This window comes from Bombina bombina, chromosome 9 (genome assembly GCF_027579735.1).
Source record: "Bombina bombina isolate aBomBom1 chromosome 9, aBomBom1.pri, whole genome shotgun sequence".
Lineage (NCBI taxonomy): Eukaryota > Metazoa > Chordata > Amphibia > Anura > Bombinatoridae > Bombina > Bombina bombina.
This window is the reverse complement of record NC_069507.1, coordinates 171457450-171482928: the sequence shown is the minus strand read 5'-3', so window position 1 is coordinate 171482928 and position 25479 is coordinate 171457450. Positions and strand designations below refer to the sequence as shown.

Sequence of the window (25479 nt, the reverse complement as noted above, 5' to 3'; positions counted from 1 at the left end):
TATATCTGTTGGTGTGAATCTAAAGGATTCCCTTGGGACAAGGTTAAGATTCCTAAGATTCTATCCTTCCTTCAAGAAGGATTGGAAAAAGGATTATCTGCAAGTTCCCTGAAGGGACAGATTTCTGCCTTGTCTGTGTTACTTCACAAAAAGCTGGCAGCTGTGCCAGATGTTCAAGCCTTTGTTCAGGCTCTGGTCAGAATCAAGCCTGTTTACAAACCTTTGACTCCTCCTTGGAGTCTCAACTTAGTTCTTTCAGTTCTTCAGGGGGTTCCGTTTGAACCCTTACATTCCGTTGATATTAAGTTATTATCTTGGAAAGTTTTGTTTTTGGTTGCAATTTCTTCTGCTCGAAGAGTTTCAGAATTATCTGCTCTGCAGTGTTCTCCTCCTTATCTGGTGTTCCATGCAGATAAGGTGGTTTTACGTACTAAACCTGGTTTTCTTCCAAAAGTTGTTTCTAACAGAAACATTAACCAGGAGATTATCGTACCTTCTCTGTGTCCGAAACCAGTTTCGAAGAAGGAACGTTTGTTGCACAATTTGGATGTTGTTCGCGCTCTAAAATTCTATTTAGATGCTACAAAGGATTTTAGACAAACATCTTCCTTGTTTGTTGTTTATTCCGGTAAAAGGAGAGGTCAAAAAGCAACTTCTACCTCTCTCTCTTTTTGGATTAAAAGCATCATCAGATTGGCTTACGAGACTGCCGGACGGCAGCCTCCCGAAAGAATCACTGCTCATTCCACTAGGGCTGTGGCTTCCACATGGGCCTTCAAGAACGAGGCTTCTGTTGATCAGATATGTAGGGCAGCGACTTGGTCTTCACTGCACACTTTTACCAAATTTTACAAGTTTGATACTTTTGCTTCTTCTGAGGCTATTTTCGGGAGAAAGGTTTTGCAAGCCGTGGTGCCTTCCATTTAGGTGACCTGATTTGCTCCCTCCCTTCATCCGTGTCCTAAAGCTTTGGTATTGGTTCCCACAAGTAAGGATGACGCCGTGGACCGGACACACCTATGTTGGAGAAAACAGAATTTATGTTTACCTGATAAATTACTTTCTCCAACGGTGTGTCCGGTCCACGGCCCGCCCTGGTTTTTTAATCAGGTCTGATATTTTATTTTCTTTAACTACAGTCACCACGGTATCATATGGTTTCTCCTATGCAAATATTCCTCCTTAACGTCGGTCGAATGACTGGGGTAGGCGGAGCCTAGGAGGGATCATGTGACCAGCTTTGCTGGGCTCTTTGCCATTTCCTGTTGGGGAAGAGAATATCCCACAAGTAAGGATGACGCCGTGGACCGGACACACCGTTGGAGAAAGTAATTTATCAGGTAAACATAAATTCTGTTATTTCACATGGAACACCTGTTCAATAAACGGTGCTTCACTATATTACTTACAGTACCTACCTTCTCTATTTGTTGTTTCCCTAAAGCTGCTTTATGGAGCTCCAATGAACGAGGAATCCACTTCAAGGACTATTTTCTTATTTTAATAATATATATCCATTGCTTTAAGTGCACAGTGTTGAATATTACACATTTTTGTCTTTATTTTTTTCTTTTTAATTTTTGTGTTATTCTGTTTAATGACTACTATTCAGTGTGTGTGTGTATATATGTATATGTATATATATATGTGTGTGTGTGTGTGTGTATATATATATATATATATGTGTGTGTATGTATATATATATATATATATATATATATATATATATATATATATATATATATATATATATATATATATATATATATATATATATATATAGTGTGTGTGTGTATGTATATATATATATGTATGTATATATATATATCCTGCCACAACTGCCAGGCATTTATTATAAAAGAAATTAATATGTCTTGGCCTTGTATTTACATTCACCACCACAGTCTGGAAATCATTCATTAAAGGGATAGGAAAGTCAAAATTAAACTTGCCTGAGATAGAGCAAGTAATTTTAAGATTCTTTTAAATTTGATTCTATTTTCTTCATAAATGGAAAGAGTCCACAGCTGCATTCATTACTTTTGGGAAATAAGAACCTGGCCACCAGGAGGAGGCAAAGACACCCCAGCCAAAGGCTTAAATACTCCTCCCACTTCCCTCATCCCCCAGTCATTCTTTGCCTTTCATCCCAGGAGGTTGGCAGAGAAGTGTCAGAAATTTGTTGTCTCTTATGGAGGGTAGTATTCTTCGACATGGGACGGGAGTTTTAAGTAATCCTATCAGTCTCTCAGTGAGGGCCTGGATGAAAGTTAGAGTCCGGAGATGCAAGGAGAGTCTTTTTGCAAAACCATCCCGACTCATATTAACAGCTCCACAAGCAATCAGCATTGTCAAACTTTGCTTTGCTGCCTGCTTTCTGCTCTCAAGTCCTTTGCGGAGGCGCTGCTACTATTCGTCACACTTGAAGGGCCTTGTTCTTGTTCCACGGCATAGATTCCGGTAAGATAGTTTCATTTGACTTCATCAGAATGTACTGTAACTCATTTGTTTCCTGTAGGGTGCTGTCTTGCGGGACTTATAGAGTATATAATGTGGGGCCTCAGTGAGGCCCCTTTAGTGTTTTGGAATCAAGGGTTAATATCTCCTGAGGGGGATTATTGAGCAGGGGGGTTCTTTAATAATGTTTATGTGATTCAATCTGCTTATGTGTAGTGTTAACTAGGTTCCTGGCTTGGAACATAAAGGCCTTTGGAAGTGATGCAACCTTATGGTTGGGCACGCTTTTTTTGGACTGCACGGTTCACCTTGTGACTTGGCGTGTTTACGATCTGGTCTTCCATTTCTGCATTTCTGACCGTGTGACGACGGAAAAATTCTGGTCTGCCAGTGTCTGGTTCTTAGGAGGTGATGAGTGCCCCAGCCATTGTGGGTGTCAGGTGCCGTTCAGATTTTTTCTTATAGTCCATATTTCTTTCATGTAATTAGCAAGAGTCCATGAGCTAGTGACGTATGGGATATACATTCCTACCAGGAGGGGCAAAGTTTCCCAAACCTCAAAATGCCTATAAATACACCCCTCACCACACCCACAATTCAGTCTACAAACTTTGCCTCCGATGGAGGTGGTGAAGTAAGTTTGTGCTAGATTCTACGTTGATATGCGCTCCGCAGCAAGTTGGAGCCCGGTTTTCCTCTCAGCGTGCAGTGAATGTCAGAGGGATGTGAAGAGAGTATTGCCTATTTGAATGCAGTGATCTCCTTCTACGGGGTCTATTTCATAGGTTCTCTGTTATCGGTCGTAGAGATTCATCTCTTACCTCCCTTTTCAGATCGACGATATACTCTTATATATACCATTGCCTCTGCTGATTCTCGTTTCAGTACTGGTTTGGCTTTCTACAAACATGTAGATGAGTGTCCTGGGGTAAGTAAATCTTATTTTCTGTGACACTCTAAGCTATGGTTGGGCACTTTGTTTATAAAGTTCTAAATATATGTATTCAAACATTTATTTGCCTTGACTCAGAATGTTCAACTTTCCTTATTTTTCAGACAGTCAGTTTCATATTTGGGATAATGCATTTGAATTAATCATTTTTTTCTTACCTTCAAAAATTTGACACTTTTTTTCCCTGTGGGCTGTTAGGCTCGCGGGGGCTGAAAATGCTTCATTTTATTGCGTCATTCTTGGCGCGGACTTTTTGGCGCAAAAATTCTTTTCCGTTTCCGGCGTCATACGTGTCGCCGGAAGTTGCGTCATTTTTTTGACGTTATTTTGCGCCAAAGATGTCGGCGTTCCGGATGTGGCGTCATTTTGGCGCCAAAAGCATTTAGGCGCCAAATAATGTGGGCGTCTGATTTGGCGCTAAAAAATATGGGCGTCGCTTTTATCTCCACATTATTTAAGTCTCATTTTTTATTGCTTCTGGTTGCTAGAAGCTTGTTCTTGGCATTCTTTCCCATTCCTGAAACTGTCATTTAAGGAATTTGATCAATTTTGCTTTATATGTTGTTTTTTCTCTTACATATTGCAAGATGTCTCACGTTGCATCTGAGTCAGAAGATACTACAGGAAAATCGCTGTCTAGTGCTGGATCTACCAAAGCTAAGTGTATCTGCTGTAAATTTTTGGTAGCTATCCCTCCTGCTGTTGTTTGTATTGATTGTCATGACAAACTTGTTAATGCAGATAATATTTCCTTTAGTAAAGTACCATTGCCTGTTGCAGTTCCTTCAACATCTAAGGTGCAGAATGTTCCTGATAACATAAGAGATTTTGTTTCTGAATCCATAAAGAAGGCTATGTCTGTTATTTCTCCTTCTAGTAAACGTAAAAAATCTTTTAAAACTTCTCTCCCTACAGATGAATTTTTAAATGAACATCATCATTCTGATTCTGATGACTCTTCTGGTTCAGAGGATTCTGTCTCAGAGGTTGATGCTGATAAATCTTCATATTTATTTAAAATGGAATTTATTCGTTCTTTACTTAAAGAAGTACTAATTGCTTTAGAAATAGAGGATTCTGGTCCTCTTGATACTAATTCTAAACGTTTGGATAAGGTATTTAAAGCTCCTGTGGTTATTCCAGAAGTTTTTCCTGTTCCTAATGCTATTTCTGCAGTAATTTCCAAAGAATGGGATAAATTGGGTAATTCATTTACTCCTTCTAAACGTTTTAAGCAATTATATCCTGTGCCGTCTGACAGATTAGAATTTTGGGACAAAATCCCTAAAGTTGATGGGGCTATTTCTACCCTTGCTAAACGTACTACTATTCCTACGTCAGATGGTACTTCGTTTAAGGATCCTTTAGATAGGAAAATTGAATCCTTTCTAAGAAAAGCTTATCTGTGTTCAGGTAATCTTCTTAGACCTGCTATATCTTTGGCTGATGTTGCTGCAGCTTCAACTTTTTGGTTGGAAACTTTAGCTCAACAAGTAACACATCATGATTCTCATGATATTATTATTCTTCTTCAGCATGCTAATAATTTTATCTGTGATGCCATTTTTGATATTATCAGAGTTGATGTCAGGTTTATGTCTCTAGCTATTTTAGCTAGAAGAGCTTTATGGCTTAAAACTTGGAATGCTGATATGGCTTCTAAATCAACTCTACTTTCTATTTCTTTCCAGGGTAACAAATTATTTGGTTCTCAGTTGGATTCTATTATTTCAACTGTTACTGGTGGGAAAGGAACTTTTTTACCACAGGATAAAAAATCTAAAGGTAAAAACAGGGCTAATAATCGTTTTCGTTCCTTTCGTTTCAACAAAGAACAAAAGCCTGATCCTTCATCCTCAGGAGCAGTTTCAGTTTGGAAACCATCTCCAGTCTGGAATAAATCCAAGCCAGCTAGAAAGGCAAAGCCTGCTTCTAAGTCCACATGAAGGTGCGGCCCTCATTCCAGCTCAGCTGGTAGGGGGCAGGTTACGTTTTTTCAAGGAAATTTGGATCAATTCTGTTCACAATCTTTGGATTCAGAACATTGTTTCAGAAGGGTACAGAATTGGTTTCAAGATGAGACCTCCTGCAAAGAGATTTTTTCTTTCCCGTGTCCCAGTAAATCCAGTAAAAGCTCAAGCATTTCTGAATTGTGTTTCAGATCTAGAGTTGACTGGAGTAATTATGCCAGTTCCAGTTCCGGAACAGGGGATGGGGTTTTATTCAAATCTCTTCATTGTACCAAAGAAGGAGAATTCCTTCAGACCAGTTCTGGGTCTAAAAATATTGAATCGTTATGTAAGGATACCAACGTTCAAGATGGTAACTGTAAGGACTATCTTGCCTTTTGTTCAGCAAGGGAATTATATGTCCACAATAGATTTACAGGATGCATATCTGCATATTCCGATTCATCCAGATCATTTTCAGTTCCTGAGATTCTCTTTTCTGGACAAGCATTACCAGTTTGTGGCTCTGCCGTTTGGCCTAGCTACAGCTCCAAGAATTTTTACAAAGGTTCTCGGTGCCCTTCTGTCTGTAATCAGAGAACAGGGTATTGTGGTATTTCCTTATTTGGACGATATCTTGGTACTTGCTCAGTCTTTTCATTTAGCAGAATCTCATACGATTCGACTTGTGTTGTTTCTTCAAGATCATGGTTGGAGGATCAATTTACCAAAAAGTTCATTGATTCCTCAGACAAGGGTAACCTTTCTGGGTTTCCAGATGGATTCAGTGTCCATGACTCTGTCTTTAACAGACAAGAGACGTCTAAAATTAATTACAGCTTGTCGAAACCTTCAGTCACAATCATTCCCTTCGGTAGCCTTATGCATGGAAATTCTAGGTCTTATGACTGCTGCATCGGACGCGATCCCCTTTGCTCGTTTTCACATGCGACCTCTTCAGCTCTGTATGTTGAATCAATGGTGCAAGGATTACACAAAGATATCTCAATTAATATCTTTAAAACCGATTGTTCGACACTCTCTAACGTGGTGGACAGATCACCATCGTTTAATTCAGGGGGCTTCTTTTGTGCTTCCGACCTGGACTGTAATTTCAACAGATGCAAGTCTCACAGGTTGGGGAGCTGTGTGGGGATCTCTGACGGCACAAGGAGTTTGGGAATCTCAGGAGGTGAGATTACCGATCAATATTTTGGAACTCCGTGCAATTTTCAGAGCTCTTCAGTTTTGGCCTCTTCTGAAGAGAGAATCGTTCATTTGTTTTCAGACAGACAATGTCACAACTGTGGCATACGTCAATCATCAAGGAGGGACTCACAGTCCTCTAGCTATGAAAGAAGTATCTCAAATTTTGGTTTGGGCGGAATCCAGCTCCTGTCTAATCTCTGCGGTTCATATCCCAGGTATAGACAATTGGGAAGCGGATTATCTCAGTCGCCAAACGTTGCATCCGGGCGAATGGTCTCTTCACCCAGAGGTATTTCTTCAGATTGTTCTAATGTGGGAACTTCCAGAAATAGATCTGATGGCGTCTCATCTAAACAAGAAACTTCCCAGGTATCTGTCCAGATCCCGGGATCCTCAGGCGGAGGCAGTGGATGCATTATCACTTCCTTGGAAGTATCATCCTGCCTATATCTTTCCGCCTCTAGTTTTTCTTCCAAGAGTAATCTCCAAGATTCTGAAGGAATGCTCGTTTGTTCTGCTGGTAGCTCCAGCATGGCCTCACAGGTTTTGGTATGCGGATCTTGTCCGGATGGCCTCTTGCCAACCGTGGACTCTTCCGTTAAGACCAGACCTTCTGTCTCAAGGTCCTTTTTTCCATCAGGATCTGAAATCCTTAAATTTAAAGGTATGGAGATTGAACGCTTGATTCTTGGTCAAAGAGGTTTCTCTGACTCTGTGATTAATACTATGTTACAGGCTCGTAAATCTGTATCTAGAGAGATATATTATAGAATCTGGAAGACTTATATTTCTTGGTGTCTTTCTCATCATTTTTCTTGGCATTCTTTTAGAATACCGAGAGTATTACAGTTTCTTCAGGATGGTTTAGATAAGGGTTTGTCTGCAAGTTCCTTGAAAGGACAAATCTCTGCTCTTTCTGTTCTTTTTCACAGAAAGATTGCTATTCTTCCTGATATTCATTGTTTTGTACAAGCTTTGGTTCGTATAAAGCCTGTCATTAAGTCAATTTCTCCTCCTTGGAGTTTGAATTTGGTTCTGGGGGCGCTTCAAGCTCCTCCATTTGAACCTATGCATTCATTGGACATTAAATTACTTTCTTGGAAAGTTTTGTTCCTTTTGGCCATCTCTTCTGCCAGAAGAGTTTCTGAATTATCTGCTCTTTCTTGTGAGTCTCCTTTTCTGATTTTTCATCAGGATAAGGCGGTGTTGCGAACTTCTTTTGAATTTTTACCTAAAGTTGTGAATTCCAACAACATTAGTAGAGAAATTGTGGTTCCTTCATTATGTCCTAATCCTAAGAATTCTAAGGAGAAATCGTTGCATTCTTTGGATGTTGTTAGAGCTTTGAAATATTATGTTGAAGCTACTAAATCTTTCCGAAAGACTTCTAGTCTATTTGTTATCTTTTCCGGTTCTAGAAAAGGTCAGAAAGCTTCTGCCATTTCTTTGGCATCTTGGTTGAAATCTTTAATTCATCTTGCCTATGTTGAGTCGGGTAAAACTCCGCCTCAGAAAATTACAGCTCATTCTACTAGGTCAGTTTCTACTTCCTGGGCGTTTAGGAATGAAACTTCGGTTGATCAGATTTGCAAAGCAGCAACTTGGTCCTCTTTGCATACTTTTACTAAATTCTACCATTTTGATGTATTTTCTTCTTCTGAAGCAGTTTTTGGTAGAAAAGTACTTCAGGCAGCGGTTTCAGTTTGAATCTTCTGCTTATGTTTTTCATTAAACTTTATTTTGGGTGTGGATTATTTTCAGCAGGAATTGGCTGTCTTTATTTTGTCCCTCCCTCTCTAGTGACTCTTGTGTGGAAAGATCCACATCTTGGGTAGTCATTATCCCATACGTCACTAGCTCATGGACTCTTGCTAATTACATGAAAGAAAACATAATTTATGTAAGAACTTACCTGATAAATTCATTTCTTTCATATTAGCAAGAGTCCATGAGGCCCGCCCTTTTTTTGTGGTGGTTATGATTTTGTATAAAGCACAATTATTCCAATTCCTTATTTTATATGCTTTCGCACTTTTTTATCACCCCACTTCTTGGCTATTCGTTAAACTGAATTGTGGGTGTGGTGAGGGGTGTATTTATAGGCATTTTGAGGTTTGGGAAACTTTGCCCCTCCTGGTAGGAATGTATATCCCATACGTCACTAGCTCATGGACTCTTGCTAATATGAAAGAAATGAATTTATCAGGTAAGTTCTTACATAAATTATGTTTTTTATATTCTCTATACAGTTATAGAGGATTTGGATGCTGAGACTGTTCAGAATTCAGATTCTTCGACTTGTGAAGAATGCGAATTGGCCCCGTTGACACGGGTCAATCAGTTATATTCTATATGCCATATTAGGGAGCCTTGTTCCTCAGGCTCGGGGAATCAAGGGACCGCTGAGCCACCCGCCTCTGGGGGTTCTGTCCTCCGAGAGGCGAGTTCCCCACCGCTCCTTACTACTACACATGCGGATAACCCAGATTATATTTATCCTTCCTTGCAGGGCGGCTTGTTCCCCCCCCCCCCAACCCCCCTCCCTCCCAGAGTTTGCAGCACATTTTCCCTTTCACATATTTTTGGCGATCATGCGTCTGCCAAGTCCAGACGTTTATTTGCATTTGTGCTCTTGCCCTATTGTACCGGGTCTCCCGACCTTGGATGGGCCTATACAGTTCCCTGTGGGTGTAGCTGTCTCTGAGTGTTGTGCCTTTCGTTACAGAATTGCGCGCCTTCGCGTTTTACTCACATGTTTTTGAGTTATTAGAGGACCCTATCCTTAACGGATACGGGAATCCGCAATATTCTACTTCGAATGGCTCACCTCATTAGACATGAGGGGATGACGTAATCTCCTGATTGTCTGTTTATTGAGATCCTTCCCAGTTTTGTTGGAAGATCAAGGTTCTGTTTCGCTGGTCCTACGGGTATGCCTGTTTCTTCTTGGGCGTTAACCTACAGATTGCCTTATATTTTCTTTTATCCGGTTAGGATACCTTTTTTATATATATATATATATTTCCTTCCGTAACTTTCTCTGGGATCGATTCTCGCTGTTTACATCTGCGGAAGTTTGTTACGGACAAGTTTCAGCTAAACATTCTAAAGAGGACTTGTGAGTCCATGAGGCAGATTGATGTTTCGGTCCTTATTTGGCCTTCAAACTGATTGGGTCAGTGGCGTTCCGCTGCGTCACTCTCTCTTACTTCTGATACACTTGGGACCTAGAGTGTTCTTCCTCACGTGGGAGGATTGGGGGCTTAGCGCCTCCTTAATGTTGTTTTGGATTGGCCTTTCTGAGGCTCTGGGAAATTGTCCTTTTGGACTTGTTCCTTCCATGGTCCTTTTTGGAGACCTGGTTTTCCTTTCGGTAGATGGTTGTTCCCTTTTGAGGACATTGGGGTCTCCTTTGGGCTCTGCTTAGGGTTCTTCCCCGGAGCTGGGGATGATTTGCATCCTTTTGTACATGTGATCCTCTGACTCGTATTGGAGGTGATGTGGAGACTAGCCTTGCTCGAGTGACTTTGTCCTTGAGGTACCCCCTTGCTTTGGATGTCTTGTGGCAATTCGGTTCGAGATACCTTAGCTCCGTTGGAGTGTTGGACTTCGGCAGGGGGTGGTCTCTTCCTTGAGTCGGGACTTCCGAGGTGTTTTCGTTATCCGGGTTATTCTGGATATTGCATGATATCACCCTGTGGGTCTGTTTTTTATATCAGACGGGGTGTTTGAGTTTCTGTGATATTTTTTATTTTTTTAAATAATTGGGGACTCGGACCTGTCATCACCCTGGTTCTTCCGGTTGCTGAGGCTTTTGCTCAGCGTTTTTCCTTTGTGGTTCCCGTTGCGGGTTGTTATCCGACTTTTCAGACTTGGGCAGGTTCGGGGTTCTCCATTCCTAGGGAACTTGGGCTATGACCTTTGGTCTGGCTAGTTGACCTGGTCTCGGTTGGTCAGGTTTTCTGAGTGCTGATGCTCATTGGGCTTGCCTTACACCTATTGAACGGTTCCCTTGGACAGTTTGCTGAAGTAACCTGGTGGCTTCGTTGTTCTGCAGACGTAGGGTTTGCAGGGTATCCGCTGCAGCTGATGCACCTTGTCTGTGTGCTAGCAGGCTAATTTCTAAGGGGATTGCTTCCAAATTCATCTGCGTTGGAGATTGATCTCTTGTTCAGCCTGTGGCATTGTGTCTTGTGGGCAGGTGCTCTGTATTAATGGCCCTTTTTTCCTAGGGGGACTTGTTCTCCACCTTACAGAGGTGTGGTCCTTGTCTTAGGGCTTCTCCTGGATTCAGGAGGTGGAACAGAGTATTTAGCCTATGTTGAAGAGAGGCATGCTCTCTGGGTTGTTCTGTTCTATCTGGAGTCTTGTTGTCTCTGCTTTGAGACTATCTCGACCTTGTCGATTGTCTCAGTTTCGGGTGGGCACCTGAGCCCTGTTGGAATGGTTGAGGCCATTCTTCCGCTCTTTTGTGAGCTGGTGTTGGGATTCTTTTGTTCCCCTGTTTTCACTCCTGTCAACGCTTGGGCTAGCTTGGCTGGGAGTAGGTTTTGAGATTTGTTGTTCCTTTCGGAGATGCAGTGGACCTCGTTGAGGTTCTGTGCTTCTCCTTTTTTGTTTTTAGACCTATTTGTTGGTCTGGCGGCTTGGATTGCTTGGAGCATGCTCTCTGTCTTGGAGTTTTTGCAATCTGATATCTTGTTTGGCAGCTTTTTATTTTTCAGCAAGTATTCTCTTTTCTGTGTCATCCTGATGATGACTGTGTGTTCTTGACTCAGGTGTTTACCTCGTCTGGGTCTGCTACACATATGTGTTGGATACTTCTGTATTCTAAGTTCTGACGTTTTGAGGACTCCGTCTTCAGTCGTTTTGTTGGGTGCTTTTGCATGATGTTGAGAGGAAATTTTTCTCTGTTCTGATGCCTGGTCCTAAACCTTGTGGTTTTTGTCTGGTCTGGGCGTTGCCTCCCCTTGTTTGTCAGGACTCATTTGGGTCTGCTCGCTCTGGGAGTTCTTCCTTTTTTGGAATTTGTGGTGATCTTTTGGTTTCCCTTTGGTTCTTCCTTACCCTATCCCTTTGGGAGTTTTTTTGGGCTGGTGTTCCCTTCGCTAGTGAGGGGTGAGTGGTTGGCGATATCTCCTGGGGGACTGTTGGCTCAGTTGAGTCTGATTTTGCGGATTCTAGCTAGGCTCCGGGCTATCTGCGGGTCAGTGTCCTTGGGGCCTTTTCTTTTCAAAGTTTCTCAGCTTCGGGCGAAGCTGGGTTTTGTTGGGAAGTGGTTTTCATGCCTGGTGCCTTCAGAATGAGCCACCTCTTGTACCCTACCGTCTTGGCATTCAGTGTCCTCTATAGCTTGAGTATTGTTTTCCCAAAAGTAATGAATGCAGCTGTGGACTCTTTCCATTTATGAAAAAAAAACTTAAATTATGCTTACCTGATCATTTTATTTTCTTCAGATGGAAAGAGTCCACAGCTCCCCACCCATATTTTTTATGTGGGGTGTCTGTATTTTTATTCTTCTGGCACCTTTTCACCCTGATATTTCTTCTACCGTTCCTTGTTCCTCAGCAGAATGACTGGGGGATGAGGGGAGTGGGAGGAGTATTTAAGCCTTTGGCTGGGGCCAGGTTCTTATTTCCCAAAAGTAATGAATGCAGCTGTGGACTCTTTCCATCTGAATAAAATAAAATTATCAGGTAAACATAATTTAAGTTTTTCAAATGTACTTTGTTCTTTTGGTATCCATTGTTGAATGTGTACATATCCTACCCCAGTGAGAGCTAGCTGGTGATTGCTGCCTGCACACATTTGTCTCTTGTGATTAGCTGAGTAGATGTGTTCAGATATCTTTCAGTAGTGCATTGCTGCACCTTCAGCAAGTGATATCAAGGAAATAAAGCAAAAAAAGATAATAGAAAGTAAATTGGAAATTTGTTTAAAATTGTATGCTCTGATTCCTGAAAGAAAAAAATGGGTTTCATATCCCTTTACATTTACTATATGTTATGTGCACATGGAATCATTTTGTTTGTTTTGCTCCTTCCTTTACCTCACTTTCTTGGTTCTTTTGTGTGAGAACATTTTATAAGTGTATTAAAATTGAGAAGAAAAACTGGAGAATGATTTTAATAATGTTTGCCTTTTTTCTAGGATCTCGTGGGGCATTTTGTGAAGTGAAGCCTGATGATAAAAGAATCCTGGATTTTTATAGTAAATTGGGATGTTTTGAAATTGCCAAAATGGAAGGATTTCCAAAAGATATTATTATTCTTGGAAGAAGTCTTTGAAAATTCCCTTTAAAAATGTCTGTACAGTTTTTGAATGCTTGTAAAACAGGTTGTATTTATGATATCATGTAAAACTGCCGATTTTTTTCCATTGGCCATGTATGTGAAAATCTTCCTATGCATACCACACTTTAACAGAATACTAAACATTGTTTTGTTTTTGTTTTTTGTTTTTTTATAAAGAAAAAAAAAAAAGTAAAACTCGTTTGGCTTGTATGATATGCTGTTGGTAATTTGCATGGACTGTAAATAATTTTGGGATGGGGGGGTTGTTCTCCAGGTAACAATGTAGAACGAAATGCTCTTGAACTGTCTATATATAGTTTTTGATCTAATTGGGTATTTTATGTTTAATTGCCTTCATATATTAAATATTCAATATTGTTTTGCAAAGATATTAGATATTTTTCCAATATGAAAGTCAAAAATATTAATTTTTTTCTTTTTAGGTTTCCCCCTATAATAAATATATATATATATATATATATATATATATATATATATATATATATATCACTTTTTAGTTATTAAAGGAGAGTTGCAAGCATAAGACCATTGATTTTTGATGTCATGTTTCTCATATTTTCTGTAAATGTTTCTGTAGAAAACATGTTTATATGCCGTCTTTAGTGTTTACTATTTTGTATAAAGTTGTTTTTGATGTTCTGGATGAAACACCTTTCATTTAAGATAATTTTTCCAAGCCAGCTCTTCAACCCTGCCTTTGATTTCACTTTACATTGTGCCTCTTGCTTATTGATCCTTTTTAGCAAAAAGTCTTTATATTTCATGTTTTTGTTTGTTAATTAACTCTGAAGGGGCTTCACTTGTAACAGCATGTGCCAATTACACGGTTTGATAATGGCGACTACTGTGAATATGTAAGGAGTGATATAAACCATTTTCAGGGTAAATAAACACACTTTTGAGTTCCATTCTGTATTTTAGTTTTTATCCAGTTATCTTGTGCAAGGTTTTATAATCATAGTAAAATGTAGGTTTGTTTGGTTCATTCTGCAGTTCATATCCGTTAAAAAGCACAATTAGAGATGCCATAAATTACACAGTCTGTGCTGCTTTTTTTTGGCATCAGGAAGTCTAAAATAAAGGAAGCGCATATAGCAGTATTGTTGTCATTTGGATAAATATATTCTTGGTTTAGACGGTTACATGTGTAATAACTAGCTTTTGGCTCTGTTCCTGTACTCTTGCAATTAGAAAGGCAAATTGCTAGTGTTTCCAAAATGGGTGCTCGTTTTTGTGTCTCTGGAGTAAGGAGATGGTTAGTGCTGTGAACTTAACTAATCATACATATTTTATTTTATATTTTTTTTGTAAGAAATAAAGTAGTTTCTTTTTATGACCCATTTTCCCCATTATCAAATAGTGCCCAATGATCTTGCATGTTTGTAGCTCTGTATAAGCTTTACTTCCCTTTTGTCTTTGTGGAGCTGACTGGTTGTTTTACATGGTGCATAATTTTGGCGCTTTGCTTGTATCAAGAGCTACTTGAAGCTGTTGGGGGGGATTATACTTTGCACGTTATACTGCATTTCTATTCATATAAACTTTGCAAAATTCAGCAGCTCTACAAAAACAAAATTCCAAGTAGTGGCCAAACATTAATTCAAGTTGTTCCGCATTCCTTTTTTTCTTACTTTCTTTTTTTTCTCAATGAGAGGATAAGTTGGTTGGATAAGTCCTAATTGGGGTGCCTTGCATCAAAGCTAAAGTGCTAACTTGGATTACTTTAATTGTACTCAAAGCTTTTAAATGATGCATTACTTTCTTGATGTGGAAATAGCTCTAACAGAGAAGGTTGTGTACTAGCTACCTATATGCATGTTCTGAAGGTTTTTAGCTTTCTGATCACTGACCATTGTATCTGTGGGAGGATGTGGTATGGATAAACTGCAATGCAAGATTAATACCGTTATTTAGCAATCCATTTTTAATTCAGTATAATAAAACTGATATGGACATAGAGGCTTCAATTGGCAGATAAGAACGTTGTAATTATATGTGCGTATACATTTGTTGTAGGCAATATGGCTTGTGTCTGTTATACAGCAAACGAAAAGTTTAAACTTCTACAGTATGTTGCACACTTTTGTAGATTTTTTTTTATAATAAAAGTATTGAAAAACATCTGGTGTTGTCTCTATTGTTTCCACATGCAGTACAATTGGTTGAAGAAAAATGTTCATGGTGCCAAACTCAGTTGAAATCTTCCTGGTGCAAAGCTTTGTAGCAAACTTTAAAACAGTAGGTTAAAGTGATGGTAAACTCTGTGGCATTACTTTATCTCAATATATTGTATGTACCCCAATAATCATACAGAGGAATCATTAGCTGATAATGTGTATACACTTTTTTTTAACCCTTTTTCTCTGTATTTATTGCTAGCCTCCATTGGTCCTCTCCTCATGTTTGTTGGTCTGACTTTGGTATCTAAGAAAAGCTTGCAGAAAGCTTTCTCCATCAGCACTAAGAAAACAATGAATCTTGTGATACAATGTTAACTTGGTTAACCTTAGAGCATGCGCTCTGTGAGATCTGTATCGGGAACGATTTATGAGTACAATAAATGTAACTTCTTTAGTGTGTGAATACCATAAGGGGCAAGTGTGTGATCGAAACGGCCTGCATATTTTTATAAAAAAGTAAATAGATTTTACAACAAATTTAATAGCGGTTCACATAGAAAACTTATACAGATTACATTTATACTTGGGAAACTACTGTGTGTTTGCCATGACTTTAATTCTGATTTGTAGCCCTGTGTCTGCTTAACATATTTTTGTGTATTTGCAAACAATATTTCACACTTGTTAAAGGGATTCTAAACACAATGTTTTTCTTTCATGATTCGGATAGAGCAGGCAATTTTAAGCAGCTTTCTAATTTACTCCTATTATACATTATTTTTTTGTTCTCTTGGTATCTTTATTTGAAAAAGCAGGAATGAACGCTTTGGAGCCGGCTCATTTTTGTCCTAACCTCGTCATAGCGGCTGCCCTGTTTCATTGTGTTCAGGATTTGGAACAAATAGTTTATTTATTTTATTATCCTGTACCGGTCTAAAAACAGGTTCAGGGTTCTATTCCAAATAAGGAGGGATCTTTCAGATTGGTGATTAAAAACTTTGTGATTAAACACCTGTTTAGTGTATGTGCTTGTAAAGGTGTTCCCGAATGTGAATGTGTTTCGGTTGGGGACACCTTTACAAGCATATACACTAATGAGGTGTTTAATCACAAGTCTTATGCTAACTGTTGGTCAGTGTACACTATCTATTTACTGGCCTGTACTGAATGTCAGGTTCAGTACGTGCGAGGCTCACCACTAGAATATGTGAGCACCTCTCACATATCAAGACTGGCTCCCTATCTAACCCCTTATCCAGCATTTTAAGAATAAAAAACAAAAGAAGGCTGGCACCTTGTGGTGGACCATAATAGAGCTAATAAAGATGTGACGTAGAGTGGGTTATATGGACAGGGGATTATCAGAAAGGGAGGTATTTTCGATCCATAGGTTAGGGACGAGATTCCCATGTGGACTTATCTCAGAATATGATGTTATACATTTTGGCACTAGTTTGTATAAGTAGCTAAAGGGCTTTGTGCCTATGGTGCATAATGTGCTGACGGTAAATAATGAAAATGGTTCTTACCCATCAGGAAATAATTATGGTCTTGTTTAAAGGGTTTAAGAATTTGTACAATTGGTGTCAGTTTGAGCCATTTGGTTATCACCGTTTCTTTAATGTCTACCTTATATTTGTCACCCCTTATTAGTCACCAGTTTCACTGTTGCATATACTTCTCAGCAGCATGTATTTTGTACTATATATATATTCTCTCCATTACACTTATATATATTTTTGTAATTATTATGTGTGAATCGAGGATGAAGTTTGTTTGCTGTTTCTCTTGTTAAGTGTATCCAGTCCACGGATCATCCATTACTTGTGGGATATTCTCCTTCCCAACAGGAAGTTGCAAGAGGATCACCCACAGCAGAGCTGCTATATAGCTCCTCCCCTCACTGCCATATCCAGTCATTCTCTTGCAACTCTCAACTAAGATGGAGGTCGTAAGAGGACTGTGGTGTTTTATACTTAGTTTATTTCTTCAATCAAAAGTATGTTATTTTTAAATGGTACCGGAGTGTACTGTTTATCTCAGGCAGTATTTAGAAGAAGAATCTGCCTGCGTTTTCTATGATCTTAGCAGAAGTAACTAAGATCCTTTGCTGTTCTCACATATTCTGAGGAGTGAGGTTACTTCAGAGAGGGAATGGCGTGCAGGTTTTCCTGCAATAAGGAATGTGCAGTTAATATTTTTCTAGGGATGGAATTTGCTAGAAAATGCTGCTGATACCGAAGTAATGTAAGTAAAGCCTTAAATGCAGTGATAGCGACTGGTATCAGGCTTATTAATAGAGATACATACTCTTATAAAAGTGTATTTTAAAACGTTTGCTGACATGTTTAATCGTTTTTTACATATGTTTGGTGATAAAACTTATTGGGGCTTAGTTTTTTCCACATGGCTGGCTTGAATTTTGCCTAGAAACAGTTCCCTGAGGCTTCCCACTGTTGTAATATGAGTGGGAGGGGCCTATTTTGGTGTTTTTTTGCACAGCAAAAATTACAGACACAGACATCCAGCTTCTTCCTGCATGATCCAGGACTTCTCTGAAGGGCTCAAAAGGCTTCAAAAGCCGTATTGAGGGAGGTAAAAGGCCACAGTAGAGCTGTGGCAGTTGTGACTGTTTAAAAAACGTTTTTGTCATTTGTTATTCCGTTTTTGTTATTAAGGGGTTAATCATCCATTTGCAAGTGGGTGCAATGCTCTGCTAACTTATTACATACACTGTAAAAATTTCGTTAGTGTAACTGCATTTTTTCACTGTTATTTCAAAATTTGGGAAAATTTTTGTTTCTTAAAGGCGCAGTAATGTTTTTTTTTTATATTGCTTGTAAACTTGTTTTCTCTAACATTGGTGTATCCGGTCTACGGCGTCATCCTTACTTGTGGGATATTCTCTTCCCCAACAGGAAATGGCAAAGAGTCCCAGCAAAGCTGGCCATATAGTCCCTCCTAGGCTCCGCCCACTCCAGTCATTCTCTTTGCCGTTGCACAGGCAACATCTCCACGGAGATGGTTAAGAGTTTTTTGGTGTTTAAATGTAGTTTTTATTCTTCTATCAAGTGTTATTTCTTTCATGTAATTAGCAAGAGTCCATGAGCTAGTGACGTATGGGATATACATTCCTACCAGGAGGGGCAAAGTTTCCCAAACCTTAAAATGCCTATAAATACACCCCTCACCACACCCACAATTCAGTTTTACAAACTTTGCCTCCTATGGAGGTGGTGAAGTAAGTTTGTGCTAGATTCTATATGCGCTCCACAGCAGGTTGGAGCCCGGTTTTCCTCTCAGCGTGCAGTGAATGTCAGAGGGATGTGAGGAGAGTATTGCCTATTTGAATGCAATGATCTCCTTCTACGGGGTCTATTTCATAGGTTCTCTGTTATCGGTCGTAGAGATTCATCTCTTACCTCCCTTTTCAGATCGACGATATACTCTTATATATATATATACCATTACCTCTGCTGATTTTCGTTTCAGTACTGGTTTGGCTTTCTACAACATGTAGATGAGTGTCCTGGGGTAAGTAAGTAAGCTTATTTTCTGTGACACTCTAAGCTATGGTTAGGCACTTTTTTATAAAGTTCTAAATATATGTATTCAAACATTTATTTGCCTTGACTCAGGATGTTCAACATTCCTTATTTTCAGACAGTCAGTTTCATACTTGGGATAATGCATTTGAATCAATCATTTTTTCTTACCTTAAAAAATTTGACTTTTTTCCTGTGGGCTATTAGGCTCGCGGGGGCTGAAAATGCTTCATTTTATTGCGTCATTCTTGGCGCGGACTTTTTTGGCGCAAAATTTTTTTCTGTTTCCGGCGTCATACGTGTCGCCGGAAGTTGCGTCATTTTTTGACGTTTTTTTGCGTCAAAAGTGTCGGCGTTCCGGATGTGGCGTCATTTTTGCCGCCAAAAGCATTTAGGCGCCAAATAATGTGGGCGTCTTATTTGGCGCTAAAAAATATGGGCGTCATTTTTGTCTCCACATTATTTAAGTCTCATTATTTATTGCTTCTGGTTGCTAGAAACTTGTTCACTGGCATTTTTTTCCCATTCCTGAAACTGTCATTTAAGGAATTTGATCAATTTTGCTTTATATGTTGTTTTTTCTATTACATATTGCAAGATGTTCCACGTTGCAACTGAGTCAGAAGATACTTCAGGAAAATCGCTGCCCGGTGCTTGAGCTACCGAGCTAAGTGTATCTGCTATAAACTTTTGGTATCTGTTTCTCCAGCTGTTGTTTGTATTGCATGTCATGACAAACTTATTAATGCAGATAAAATTTCCTTTAGTACTGTTACATTACCTGTTGCTGTTCCGTCAACATCTAATTTTCAGAGTGTTCCTGATAACATAAGAGATTTTATTTTTTAAATCCATTAAGAAGGCTATGTCTGTTATTTCTCCTTCTAGTATACATAAAAGTCTTTTAAAACTTCTCTTTTTTCAGATGAATTTTTAAATGAACATCATCATTCTGATACTGATAATGGTTCTTCTGGTTCAGAGGTTTCTGTCTCAGAGGTTGATGCTGATAAATCTTTGTATTTGTTCAAGATGGAATTTATTCGTTCTTTACTTAAAGAAGTATTAATTGCATTAGAAATAGAGGATTCTGGTCCTCTTGATACTAAATCTAAACGTTTAAATAAGGTTTTTAAATCTCCTGTAGTTATTCCAGAAGTGTTTTCTCTCCCTGATGCTATTTCTGAAGTAATTTCCAGGGAATGGAATAATTTGGGTAATTCATTTACTCCTTCTAAAACATTTAAGCAATTATATCCTGTGCCATCTGACAGATTAGAGTTTTTTGGGACAAAATCCCTAAGGTTAATGGGGCTGTCTCTACTCCTGCTAAACGTACTACTATTCCTACGGCAGATAGTACTTCATTTAAGGATCCTTTAGATAGGAAAATTGAATCCTTTCTAAGAAAAGCTTACTTATGTTCAGGTAATCTTCTTAGACCTGCTATATTTTTAGCGGATGTTGCTGCAGCTTCAACTTTTTGGTTAGAAGCTTTAGCGCAACAAGTAACAGATCATAATTTCTCCAACATTGGTGTGTCCGGTCCACGGCGTCATCCTTACTTGTGGGATATTCTCTTCCCCAACAGGAAATGGCAAAGAGTCCCAGCAAAGCTGGTCACATGATCCCTCCTAGGCTCCGCCCACCCCAGTCATTCTCTTTGCCGTTGCACAGGCAACATCTCCACGGAGATGGTTAAGAGTTTTTTGGTGTTTAAATGTAGTTTTATTCTTCTATCAAGTGTTTGTTATTTTAAAATAGTGCTGGTATGTACTATTTACTCTGAAACAGAAAAGGATGAAGATTTCTGTTTGTAAGAGGAAGATGATTTTAGCAGACAGTAACTAAAATCGATTGCTGTTTCCACACAGGACTGTTGAGATGAAGTAACTTCAGTTGGGGGAAACAGTTAGCAGTCTTTTCTGCTTAAGGTATGACTAGCCATATTTCTAACAAGACCATGTAATGCTGGAAGGCTGTCATTTCCCCTCATGGGGACCGGTAAGCCATTTTCTTAGTTAAACATAAAAGAATAAAGGGCTTCAAAAAGGGCTTAAAAACTGGTAGACATTTTTCTGGGCTAAAACAATTGCTTTACTAGGCATATTATGCAGATTCTAACTAATTATTGGTATTATAATCTTGGGGAACGTTTAGAAAAACGTCAGGCACTGTGTTGGACACCTTTTTCAGATGGGGGCCTTTCTAGTTATAGACAGAGCCTCATTCTGGGACTGTATAGGGGTTAAATGTAAAAACGGCTCCGGTTCCGTTAATTTAAGGGTTAAAGCTCTGAAATTTGGTGTGCAATACTTTTAAGGCTTTAAGACACTGTGGTGAAATTTTGGTGAATTTTGAACAATTCCTTCATACTTTTTCACATATTCAGTAATAAAGTGTTTTCAGTTTGAAATTTAAAGTGACAGTAACGGTTTTATTTTAAAACGTTTTTTGTGCTTTGTTGACAAGTTTAAGCCTGTTTAACATGTCTGTACCATCAGATAAGCTATGTTCTATATGTATGAAAGCCAATGTGTCTCCCCATTTAAATTTATGTGATAATTGTGCCATAGTGTCCAAACAAAATAAGGACAGTAATGCCACTGATAATGATATTGCCCAAGATGATTCCTCAAATGAGGGGAGTAAACATGATACTACATCATCCCCTACTGTGTCTACACCAGTTATGCCCACACAGGAGGCCCCTAGTACATCTAGTGCGCCAATACTTATTACCATGCAACAATTAACGGCTGTAATGGATAGCTCCATAGCAAATCTTTTATCCAAAATGCCTACTTATCAGAGAAAGCGCGATTGCTCTGTTTTAAACACTGAAGAGCAAGAGGACGCTGATGATAACTGTTCTGACATACCCTCACACCAATCTCAAGGGGCCATGAGGTAGGTTTTGTCTGATGGAGAAATTTCAGATTCAGGAAAAATTTCTCATCAAGCTGAACCTGATGTTGTGACATTTAAATTTAAATTAGAACATCTCCGCGCACTGCTTAAGGAGGTGTTATCTACTCTGGATGATTGTGACAATTTGGTCATTCCAGAGAAATTATGTAAGATGGACAAGTTCCTAGAGGTTCCGGTGCCCCCCGACGCTTTTCCTATACCCAAGCGGGTGGCGGACATAGTAAATAAAGAGTGGGAAAGGCCCGGCATACCTTTTGTTCCCCCCCCCTATATTTAAGAAATTATTTCCTATAGTCGACCCCAGAAAGGACTTATGGCAGACAGTCCCCAAGGTCGAGGGGGCGGTTTCTACTCTAAACAAACGCACTACTATTCCTATCGAAGATAGTTGTGCTTTCAAAGATCCTATGGATAAGAAATTAGAGGGTTTGCTTAAAAAGATTTTTGTACAGCAAGGTTACCTTCTACAACCAATTTCATGCATTGTTCCTGTCACTACGGCAGCGTGTTTCTGGTTCGAGGAACTAGAAAAATCGCTCAGTAAAGAATCTTTGTATGAGGAGGTTATGGACAGAGTTCAAGCACTTAAATTGGTAACTCTTTTGTTTTAGATGCCGCTTTGCAATTAGCTAGATTAGCGGCGAAAAATTCAGGGTTTGCTGTCGTGGCGCGCAGAGTGCTTTGGCTAAAGTCTTGGTCAGCGGATGTGTCTTCCAAGACAAAATTGCTTAACATTCCTTTCAAAGGTAAAACATTATTTGGACCTGATTTGAAAGAGATTATTTCAGACATCACTGGGGGAAAGGGCCACGCCCTCCCACAGGATAGGTCTTTTAAGGCTAATAATAAGCCTAATTTTCGTCCCTTTCGCAGAAACGGACCAGTCTCTAATTCTGTATCCTCTAAGCAAGAGGGTAATACTTCACAACCCAAACCAGCCTGGAAACCAATGCAAGGCTGGAACAAGGGTAAGCAGGCCAAGAAGCCTACCACTGCTACCAAAACAGCATGAAGGGATAGCCCCCGATCCGGGACCGGATCTAGTGGGGGGCAGACTCTCTCTCTTTGCTCAGGCTTGGGCAAGAGATGTTCAGGATCCTTGGGCGCTAGAAATAGTTTCTCAAGGTTATCTCCTGGAATTCAAGGAACTACCCCCAAGGGGAAGGTTCCACAGGTCTCAATTATCTTCAAACCAAATAAAGAGACAGGCATTCTTACATTGTGTAGAAGACCTGTTAAAGATGGGAGTGATACATCCAGTTCCAATAAGAGAACAAGGAATGGGATTTTATTCCAATCTGTTCATAGTTCCCAAAAAAGAGGGAACATTCACACCAATTTTGGATCTAAAGATCCTAAACAAATTTCTCAGGGTACCATCGTTCAAAATGGAAACTATTCGAACGATCCTACCTACTATCCAGGAAAATCAATTTATGACTACCGTGGATTTAAAGGATGCGTATCTACATATTCCTATCCACAAGGAACATCATCAGTTCCTAAGGTTCGCTTTTCTGGACAAGCATTACCAGTTTGTGGCACTTCCATTTGGATTAGCCACTGCTCCAAGGATTTTCACAAAGGTACTAGGGTCCCTTCTAGCGGTTCTAAGACCAAGGGGCATTGCAGTAGTATCTTACTTGGACGACATCCTGATTCAAGCGTCGTCCCTGTCAAAAGCAAAGGCTCATACGGACATCGTCCTAGCCTTTCTCAGATCTCACGGATGGAAGGTGAACAAAGAAAAAAGTTCTCTGTCCCCGTCAACAAGAGTTCCCTTCTTGGGAACAATAATAGATTCCTTAGAAATGAGGATTTTTCTGACAGAGGTCAGAAAATCAAAACTTCTAAGCTCTTGTCAAGTACTTCATTCTGTTCCTCGTCCTTCCATAGCGCAGTGCATGGAAGTAATAGGATTGATGGTTGCAACAATGGACATAGTTCCTTTTGCATGAATTCATCTAAGACCATTACAACTGTGCATGCTCAGACAGTGGAATGGGGATTATACAGACTTGTCTCCGACGATTCAAGTAGATCAAAAGACCAGAGATTCACTCCGTTGGTGGCTGACCCTGGACAATCTGTCACAGGGAATGAGCTTCCGCAGACCAGAGTGGGTCATTGTCACGACCGACGCCAGCCTAGTGGGCTGGGGCGCGGTCTGGGAATCCCTGAAAGCTCATGGTCTATGGTCTCGGGAAGAGTCTCTTCTCCCGATAAACATTCTGGAACTGAGAGCGATATTCAATGCTCTCAGAGCTTGGCCTCAACTAGCAAAGGCCAAATTCATAAGGTTTCAGTCAGACAACATGACGACCGTTGCATATATCAATCATCAGGGGGGAACAAGGACTTCCCTGGCGATGAAAGAAGTGACCAAGATAATTCAATGGGCGGAGGATCACTCCTGCCACTTGTCTGCGATCCACATCCCAGGAGTGGAAAATTGGGAAGCGGATGTTCTGAGTCGTCAGACATTCCATCCGGGGGAGTGGGAACTCCATCCGGAAATCTTTGCCCAAATAACTCAATTATGGGGCATTCCAGACATGGATCTAATGGCGTCTCGTCAGAACTTCAAGGTTCCTTGCTACGGGTCCAGATCCAGGGATCCCAAGGCGACCCTAGTAGATGCACTAGTAGCACCTTGGACCTTCAACCTAGCTTATGTATTCCCACCGTTTCCTCTCATCCCCAGGCTGGTAGCCAGGATCAATCGGGAGAGGGCCTCAGTGATCTTGATAGCTCCTGCGTGGCCACGCAGGACTTGGTATGCAGACCTGGTGAATATGTCATCGGCTCCACCATGGAAGCTACCTTTGAGACAGGACCTTCTTGTTCAGGGTCCATTCGAACATCCGAATCTGGTTTCCCTCCAACTGACGGCTTGGAGATTGAACGCTTGATTTTATGAAAGCGTGGGTTTTCAGATTCTGTAATAGATACTCTGATTCAGGCTAGAAAGCCTGTAACTAGAAAAATTTACCATAAAATATGGAAAAAATATATCTGTTGGTGTGAATCTAAAGGATTCCCATGGAACAAGATAAAAATTCCTAAGATTCTATCCTTTCTACAAGAAGGTTTGGAGAAAGGATTATCTGCAAGTTCTCTGAAGGGACAGATCTCTGCTTTACTTCACAAAAGACTGGCAGCTGTGCCAGATGTTCAAGCATTTGTTCAGGCTCTGGTTAGGATCAAGCCTGTTTACAGACCTTTGACTCCTCCCTGGAGTCTAAATCTAGTTCTTTCAGTTCTTCAAGGGGTTCCGTTTGAACCCTTACATTCCGTAGATATTAAGTTATTATCTTGGAAAGTTTTGTTTTTGGTTGCAATTTCTTCTGCTAGAAGAGTTTCAGAGTGTTCTGCTCTGCAGTGTTCTCCGCCCTATCTGGTGTTCCATGCAGATAAGGTGGTTTTGCGTACTAAGCCTGGTTTTCTTCCGAAAGTTGTTTCCAACAAAAATATTAACCAGGAGATAGTTGTACCTTCTTTGTGTCCGAATCCAGTTTCAAAGAAGGAACGTTTGTTACACAATTTGGACGTAGTCCGTGCTCAAAAATTCTATTTAGAGGCTACTAAAGATTTCAGACAAACATCTTCCTTGTTTGTTGTTTATTCTGGTAAAAGGAGAGGTCAAAAAGCGACTTCTACCTCTCTTTCCTTTTGGCTTAAAAGCATTATCCGATTGGCTTATGAGACTGCCGGACGGCAGCCTCCAGAAAGAATCACAGCTCACTCCACTAGGGCTGTGGCTTCCACATGGGCCTTCAAGAACGAGGCTTCTGTTGACCAGATATGTAAGGCAGCGACTTGGTCTTCACTGCACACTTTTGCCAAATTTTACAAATTTGATACTTTTGCTTCTTCGGAGGCTATTTTTGGGAGAAAGGTTTTGCAAGCCGTGGTGCCTTCCATTTAGGTGACCTGATTTGCTCCCTCCCTTCATCCGTGTCCTAAAGCTTTGGTATTGGTTCCCACAAGTAAGGATGACGC

The 25479-nt window shown here is 40.0% G+C and overlaps 1 protein-coding gene across 1 annotated transcript in view; it reads left to right on the top strand.

Annotated features, from left to right (window-relative positions):
- OGA (O-GlcNAcase) overlaps window positions 1-15002 on the top strand; it is a gene marked incomplete in the record, with an annotated part of 163551 nt that extends 148549 nt beyond the window's left edge. Inside the window, 1 exon segment of the mRNA XM_053692487.1 lies at window positions 12718-15002. Within this exon segment, the coding sequence (XP_053548462.1) occupies window positions 12718-12854 (137 nt within the window).
- Between the last annotated feature and the right edge of the window lie 10477 nt (window positions 15003-25479).